Source organism: Saimiri boliviensis, chromosome 3, assembly GCF_048565385.1.
Source record: "Saimiri boliviensis isolate mSaiBol1 chromosome 3, mSaiBol1.pri, whole genome shotgun sequence".
Lineage (NCBI taxonomy): Eukaryota > Metazoa > Chordata > Mammalia > Primates > Cebidae > Saimiri > Saimiri boliviensis.
This window is the reverse complement of record NC_133451.1, coordinates 2952818-2960588: the sequence shown is the minus strand read 5'-3', so window position 1 is coordinate 2960588 and position 7771 is coordinate 2952818. Positions and strand designations below refer to the sequence as shown.

At 61.9% G+C, this 7771-nt stretch overlaps 1 protein-coding gene across 2 annotated transcripts; it reads left to right on the top strand.

Annotated features, from left to right (window-relative positions):
* The first annotated feature begins 3526 nt into the window (after nt 1-3526).
* On the top strand, nt 3527-7604 carry MFSD10 (major facilitator superfamily domain containing 10). Of its 2 annotated transcripts, XM_039468334.2 has the most exons (13): nt 3527-3611; nt 4202-4396; nt 4486-4582; nt 4926-5029; nt 5385-5543; nt 5632-5793; nt 6008-6116; nt 6224-6335; nt 6517-6625; nt 6715-6805; nt 6909-6956; nt 7033-7122; nt 7223-7604. In XM_039468334.2, the coding sequence occupies exons 2-13, from the start codon at nt 4226-4228 to the stop codon at nt 7336-7338; spliced, it is 1368 nt and encodes a 455-aa protein (XP_039324268.2). In that variant the 5' UTR covers nt 3527-3611; nt 4202-4225; the 3' UTR covers nt 7339-7604. The 2 variants fall into 2 exon arrangements, with proteins under 2 accessions (XP_039324268.2, XP_074251910.1); XM_074395809.1 differs by lacking the exons at nt 6909-6956; nt 7033-7122; nt 7223-7604 and having other exon boundaries at nt 6422-6625.
* Nucleotides 7605-7771: the final 167 nt, after the last annotated feature.

Genomic DNA, 7771 nt, shown 5'->3' with positions numbered 1-7771 from the left:
TGCCGTCACGTTGGTGTGGTTTTTTTTCCCCCACCTGCGGTTTGTTCCTGTTAAACATCGGACAGAGTGGTCTGCGTGGTGTCAGCTGTGACTGGTTCACTGCACCTGGACACCCTCAGTTCATACTGCCAGGGTTGGGCCTGGCGATTCTGGCCAGTGTAATTTTTGTCAACTGGACATTTGCCTTCATGTGTAGAATTTAGGCTGTGAGGTAAATTACACATTCAATTATAAATGACAAGTTTACAAGTAGCTTGGAAATCAGAGAAGGGAAGAGTCGCCCGCCGTGTCCCTGCTGGTACAGCCCCAGTCAGCCTTGTCCTCTCGCCCTCAGCAGATGCTTCCGGGTGCTGGGTCCTCATTGAGGACACTGTGAGGTGGGAGGAGACTGGGTTGTGTCTGTGCCGACCTGGGATGTGGTTTCAGGTCAGAATCGGACGTGGAAGTTAGGGATGAGACCGCTTTTCCAAGTGTTTTTACCCTGCACTAACCGAGGGAGGTCAGCCCTCATGTTTGCTGGACCCGGGAGGGCCTGTGAGCTGTAAGAAGTAATGACCCCTTGAACTTCACAAGCTGGCCAGGGAGCCATGCCCCGGATGCTGCTGCCACGTCCTCCCGGTACACGGCTTGTTGGGACCGGATACCTTGCTGAGGGAGGTGCTGAAGTAGGTTTCCCTGCACCAATATGGCATATGGTCTTGCAGGCAAGGCATTTTACCCAGGGGACTACAGAGCCCCTGCGGGCCTACAAGCCAGAGCAAGCACAGCGCCTGTGCCCTTAGCCTGCATCCCAGGAAAGAAGCCCAGCATCGAGTTCACACCACACCAGATCCTGCTGTGACCTGCCTGCCCTGGAGTGTGCATGAAGCAGCATCGCTGAGGTCACATGTCGTCTGGCCACCACGGTGACCGTGGTGAGATGTGAGGATTAGCCAGACTAGAACTGGGGAGGTGAGGAAAGTGAAGAAGACCCAGTTCTGGCTTCTAAGGTGGGTGTGGGATCTCTCACAAGGAAGAAGTTGCTGGGGAGAATGGGGAGTTTAGCTTTGTGCTCGCTGGGAGGTGTTGAGGCCACAGTTGGAGCGCAGCATGAGCCATCTTCGTGTGCGAGGCAGTCACTGCCATGGTTGCGCCGACTGGTAGGCCTGGAGCTCAGAACCAGCCAGTCTCCCTCTCGAGGGTGGAAGACAGAGACAGCCCTGGTGGCAGCTGGGCTGACGCTGGCAGCTTGAAGATGAGATCCAGGCCCTGACAGAGGGATCTTACCCAGCCTCCCTAGTATGGCTCGGGGACAGGTCTGGCAGGTGCGTGGGTCCACAAATCTAGAAGGGTCTAGGGTTGTCACATCCACCAGCTAGGCTGGCTGGCTATCCCCCTTGTCCCTGTGTAGGCCCAGGATGCCGTTAACACCTATGGCTGCAGGGTTTCACCCACCTACACATTTTCTCTGCCACACGGCTACTGCACTTTAATTCACCAAGCCCTTGCACTCGGGGCAGTCGCCCAACTGTCCAAGCAAAGAGGAAAAGAACAGGGCAGGAAAAAGTGGGACCAGCAGGCACCAGGCTCTCCACTGAGGCCCTGTTATCCATTCCCGGACAGAACATACCGGCATTGAAAAGGGCGGGCGATCCACCTGGAAGCATGGGTAAAGGTGTAACCACCCAGTGGGGTTACCTCGACAGAGCCAATTTCAAGACAGGGCATTTGCAATAGAGAAAAAGTAACTCATGCAGAGCTAGCTGTGCGGGAGACTGGACTTTATTACTTAGTCTCCCTGAGCATTTGGGGATTAGAGGGTTTTTTTTGTTTGTTTTTTGTTTTCAGAGTCTCACTTTGTCACCAGGCTGGAGTGCAGTGGTGTGATCTCAGCTCATTGCAACCTCTGCCTCCCGGGTTCAAGCAATTCTGCTTCAGCCTCCCAAGTAGCTGGGACCACAGGTGCGCACCACCATGCCCAGCTAATTTTTGTATTTTTAGTAGAGACGGGGTTTCACCATGTTGGCCAGGATGGTCTCAATCTCTTGACCTCGTGTGTCCAAAAGTGCTGGGATTACAGATGAGCGCCACTGCGCCGGTTTTTAAGGATAACTTGGTGGGTGGGGGCAGTCAGTGAGTCAGGAGTGCTGACTGACTGGGTCAGACATGAAATCAGGGATTCAAAGTTGTTCTCTGGGTGGGGGCCAGAAGATCGGAAGAGCCTAGGTGGTGCCAGCTGATTCATCAAGCGCAGGGAGGGTCGCAAAATATCTCAGTCGTCTTGGGCTTTACAATAGTGATGTTAGCCCCAGCAACAGTTTGGGGAGGGTTAGAATCCTGCAGCCTCCAGCTGCATGACTCCTAAACCATAATTTCTAACCTTGCGGCTCATCTGTTAGTCCCACAAAGGGAGTCAAGTCCCCAGGAACGGTTTCTTTTGGGAAAGGGCTGTGAGCACCTTCGTCTTAGATTAAGGTCCTCCCAAAGTTAGTTCAGCCTATGCCCAGGAATGAACAAGGGCAGCCTGGAGGTTATAAGCAAGATGGGGCTGGTTAGGTCAGATCTTTCGTCTGTTAAAATTCTGCAATGGCAGTTTCATAGGGATGCCTGTCCTCTGGGGAAAGAGCTAATAACAGATTGTCTTTTGGCTGCAGGCGGAAAGCTGCATCTGTTAGGCAGAATGTGTGCCGCCTGATTCCTTTCCCCATGTGTATCTGGTTGGGGTCCGCCAGAAGAGAGCCGCGGACATTACAGAAGGTGGGAGGGAGGTGGGAGCTGGCTGCAGGCCAGGTGTCGGCGCGGTTCCGTGAGTGTGCTGGCCCTGGAGCACGGGCACGGGCAGGGGCAGCAGCCAGGCCCAAAGCTCCTCCAGTCGAGGGGGACCGTTTCCTCCAGCGCTGGGCCAGGTGCTTCTGTGTCCAGCAAGAGCGCCAGCTCCTCCTTCGGTGACCCAGGGAGCGGGGCTGCAGGCCGAGGCCCAGGACGCCGAAAAGGTGGCAACCGGGTCCCGTGGCTTTCACTGTCTCTGCCCACCTAACCCACACCATCCTTCCTCCTCGGCCGCCTGTCCTGGGACTTCAGGCTCAGCAGCAGACACAGAAAAAGTAGCTGCACAGAGACAGCGGGTCAGCCCACGAGCTCCGAGCAGAGTGGCTGTGCTGCCGCCCCAGGCCCGAGGCCGCCGCTGTACGTGTGGCAGGAGTCAGCCCCCCGGGTGAGACCCCGAAGCCCGCGGTACTTCCACGAGGAAGGCCAGGCCCGCAGGGCGCAGAGGCGTGGGGCAGAGGCTGCGCCGGCGCTCGCTGGAGGCCCCGCACCCGCACCCGCACCTCAGACCCACGCGTCCGCTCGGCCGGGCGCGTGGCGTGGGCCCAAGGGGCCAGGCCGGGAGTCTCGGCCTCGGGGTCACGCGGAACCCGTCCTCGCCCCAACAGCTCTTCCGCTCGGGTCAGGGCGCTGCTAAACCGCAGCCGATCAGCGAGTCGCGAGGCCCACGCGAATTCGTCACTGCCTCCGGCCGGAAGACGGCGTACGAGATGTTCGTCACTTCCGGGGCGTGGCCGTCCCCGCCCCCGGCAGCGTGCCTCGCGCTTAGTTCCGCGACGTCGGTCCCGAGCACGCAGCCGCGGCAGGTGCGGGGCGGGACGGGGACGAGCCGGGTGTGGGTGGGGTGGGCGACGCGCGGGGATGGGGAGCTGGACCGGGGGCGTGTGGGGTGGCGGCTTTGGGGGGCGGGACCAGGGGTGCGCAGGATTAGGGAGCGGGACCGGGGGCTCGCGGGCTTGGGGGCGCTCCCGCGTCCGGTGTGTACGCTATGGTCCCCACCAAGGAGGCCGAGCCTGGGCCAAGGGCCTGAATCTGGGGCTGTGGGCTAGGGTTGGGGTTCGAGTTCCCCGGCCTCAAGTTGCCTCTCCCGCTCTGTTACGAGGGCGTGGGAGGCGTGGCCGTGAGGCGGGGTGGAGCCGAGACCGCGACGTCCTCATCCCGGTCCCTGGGGACCGTTGCCTTTGCGGCTGCGATTTCTTTCGCAACCCTCGAAGCTCTTGTTTCCTGCTGCCTGGGTCGGGGCGGGGGCATCGCGCAGCCCAGAACGGCCCCTGTGTCGGGTAGGCCTGAGACCCTGCTGTCAGAGATGTAGGGCGCTCGCCGGCTATCAGGGGTCGGGGTGTAGCGGGCCCTGCAGGACTCGGCTTCCCCCCTCACCCAACCTGCCGCATCCCAGCCAGGCCAGGTTGGAGCAGCCACCATGGGATGGGGAGGGGGTGGAGGCTGCACCCCGCGCCCACCCATCCGCCAGCAGCCGCCGGAGCGCCGTGTGGTCACCGTCATCTTCCTTGGCCTCCTCCTGGACCTCCTGGCCTTCACGCTGCTGCTGCCCCTGCTGCCCGGGCTGTTGGAGAGCCACGGCCGTGCCCACGTGAGTACTTGTTCTGCGGCCCGCAGTGCCCCCAGGCCCCCAGGCCCATCGGACCTCCCCAGCCCTTGTTGTGCCTCCTCATCCCCTAGGATCCCCTCTATGGCTCCTGGCAGCGTGGGGTGGACTGGTTTGCCAACACCATCGGGATGCCAGTGGAGAAGAGGTACAACAGCGTCCTGTTCGGAGGTACGGCTGGCTCCGTGCCCCTGGCAGGCCCTCTAGGGTCTTAACTCCAGACCAGGCCCCTTCTCAATTCTCGGTCCTTCCCTTCCCACTCCCTGGGCTGGCATCAATCTGGAGCCCTTGCCCACACATCTGGCTCTTGGGCATGATCCCCTGCCTCTTCGGCTCATGTGCACATCCTTTCTCATCTCTCCACTGGGGCCGCCTCGGCTCAAGGACTGTGGCCTGTGAGTGTGCGGTCAGCACGGCTGGACCCTCAGGACGGAGCTGGACATTGGCTTTGAGGGCCCTGAGACCACAGCTCGTGGTGCAAGGCAGCCCCATGACGGTGGCATGTCTCTTTCAGGTCTCATTGGCTCGGCCTTCTCTGTCCTGCAGTTTCTCTCTGCACCCCTCACTGGGGCCACCTCTGACTGCTTGGGGAGGCGCCCCATGATGCTACTGTCCCTGGTATGTCCCTGGATCTAGGTGCCATGGGGGAGCCTCCACCCACCCAGCCGGGAGCCCCGTGGGGTTAGGTGGAACAGTAGGGAGAGGGAGGTGGCTGTGGGCCACTCACGGCCACTGGTTGTCCCTCATCACATCCTGGAGGGGGTTCTCTGGGGGACTCGTGGCTCCTGTTGTACAGCCAGGCTTTCAGGGAGCTGCTCCTGGCCCCTAGGGAGGCACTGAGAACACAAGTGCCCCTCGGGTCCTTGAAAATAGGGCAGGGTTGAGGGGTGTTGCCTGGGTTGCCAAGCCCCACTCTGAGCCACTCCTGGCCTCAAGTGACGGCCCATGCCCCTTGACCCCTGCCCCTGGGCAGACGGGTGTGGCCACCTCTTATGCCGTTTGGGCCACCTCTCGGAGCTTTGCGGCCTTCCTGGCCTCCAGGCTGATTGGGGGCATCAGCAAGGGGAACGTCAGCCTTTCCACAGCCATCGTTGCTGACCTGGGCTCGCCTCTGGCCCGAAGCCAAGGCATGGTAAGCGCACAGGCTGGACCTGTGGGATCGGGGTGGGGACTTCTGGGCCTGGGGTCTCCCTGCACAGCTCAGGTGGTCTTTTCCCTAGGCGGTCATCGGGTTCGCCTTCTCTCTGGGCTTCACCCTAGGCCCTATGCTTGGAGCCTCCCTGCCTGTAGAAATGGCGCCCTGGTTTGCCCTGCTCTTCGCAGCATCTGACCTGCTGTTCATCTTCTGCTTCCTGCCGGAGACGCTGCCCGTGGAGAAACGGGTAGGACTGTGGTCTGGACCGACGGGCCCAGGGGCTGGGGGCTTGGTTCCATAGCTCTGTAGGATGCCCCCGTGTGCCAGCCCCAGATGCCAGGAAGGCTGGGCTGCTCCCTCCTGGTGTTGGGGCTCGAGGCCACAGTCCCTTGTGGCACCCTGTGAGGTACAGAGGCCGTGTCTGTCCCTGGGCCGCAGGCTCTCCAATCCCATCCCCACAGGCACCCTCGATCGCCCTGGGGTTCCGCGGTGCTGCCGATCTGCTCAGCCCCCTGGCCCTGTTGCGCTTCTCCGCTGTCGCGCGAGGCCAGGACCCACCTGCTGGAGACAGTAAGGACCCAACCCACCCAAGTGTGGGGCCGGCCGTCCCCTGGGCTGCCTGTGTGGGGTCCATCCCGGCTGTGGTTGCCTTCCCAGCTCCCTCTACCTCTCCACAGGGCTCCACAGCCTGCGCCGCCTGGGCCTCGTCTACTTCCTCTACCTCTTCCTGTTCTCGGGCCTGGAGTATACACTGAGCTTCCTCACACACCAGCGCTTCCAGTTCAGCAGGTGGGTCCCCATCTGGGGATGGCCTGCTGTCGCCCCGAACTAATGCCCCCTGCTTCAGGGATGACCCTCCCAACCCCCATCCCCAGGAAGCCTTGGCAGCCACTCTCGCCCTGGCCCTGCCCCAGGTGGCCCTGCCCCAGGGTCAGCCGGCAGGGCTGGGCACTAACACACCCGCTCCCAGCCTGCAGCAGGGAAAGATGTTCTTCCTCATTGGCCTCACCATGGCCACCATCCAGGGTGCCTATGCCCGGCGGATCCACCCTGGCGGGGAAGTCGCGGCTGTGAAGCGGGTAGGGAGCTTCCTCCAAATCGGGTGGCAGGTGGTCCCCTGAACCCTGCAAGGTGTGGGCTATGCTGAGGCCACCGTGCCCCCCCGCAGGCCCTCCTGCTGCTGGTGCCTGCCTTCCTCCTCATCGGCTGGGGCCATTCTCTGCCCATGCTGGGCCTGGGCCTGCTGCTCTACTCCTTTGGTGAGTGGCCCTGCCCTGGCAAGGGATCCGATGATGGGCAGCAGGGGCGGGGCTACGCACCCTCCCCTGTGCTGACTGGCGCCTCCTGGATGTTCCCCACCAGCCGCTGCAGTTGTGGTGCCCTGCCTGTCCTCTGTGGTCGCCGGCTATGGTGAGCGCCCTTCCTTCGGCTGAAGCCACCCAGGTGGGAGAAGGGCAGCGGCCCCTGACCGCATCTCTTCCCACAGGCTCGCCAGGGCAGAAGGGCACAGTCATGGGCACACTGCGCAGCCTGGGTGCTCTCGCTAGGGCTGCGGGGCCCCTGGTGGCTGCCTCAGGTGAGGGTGTAGGATGGTGCTGGGGCAGGCTGGGCACTTGCTCTCGTCTCCCCAGTGCCAGCCCCCTCGGGGTTTGGGTAACACCGACGTCTCTCCGCAGTGTACTGGCTGGCCGGGGCCCAGGCCTGCTTCACTGCGTGGTCTGGGCTCTTCCTGCTCCCCTTCCTCCTCCTGCGGAAGCTGAGTTGTCCAGCACAGATGCTCAAGGCTGAGTAGCTGAGCCACTGCTCGCAGGCTGCAGGCGCCAGGCATGGAGTGGAAGCCTGGGCCAGGCCCCTGCCCACAGCCTGACCCCGCTCCTAGTCCAGAGAGATCCAGTGGGTGGGGGCCGGCCCCCCAGCAGGAGACCTGGGCAGCTCCTCTGGGCTCACTCCTTTATGACTCCGAGCGGTAGCACTGCAAGGCTGTCCGGGTTTCTGTTTGTTTTTTTAAACTATGCACCAGGTTTCTGATGACAAAATAAAGCAGCTATTTTATACCAAGTGGCTTTCTCCATACGTAGCCGTGCCTCGCTGCCCTCACCGGGAGAGGCCGCTGGAGCTGAATGAATGGCTCTACTGACCCGAAGGGTCCAAGGCTCTTCGAGGCCCTCAGTTTCACCCTCTGCACAGTAGCAGTCTGGGGACTCAAGCAGGCCCCTCTAAGGCTG

Coding starts and splice junctions, on each gene's coding strand:
- MFSD10 (XM_039468334.2), top strand. CDS start 4,226: ATGGGATGGGGAGGGGGTGGAGGCTGCACCCCGCGCCCACCCATCCGC. Junction 6,336..6,516: donor CAGCGCTTCCAGTTCAGCAG/GTGGGTCCCCAT, acceptor ACCCGCTCCCAG/CCTGCAGCAGGGAAAGATGT. Junction 6,957..7,032: donor CTCTGTGGTCGCCGGCTATG/GTGAGCGCCCTT, acceptor CTCTTCCCACAG/GCTCGCCAGGGCAGAAGGGC.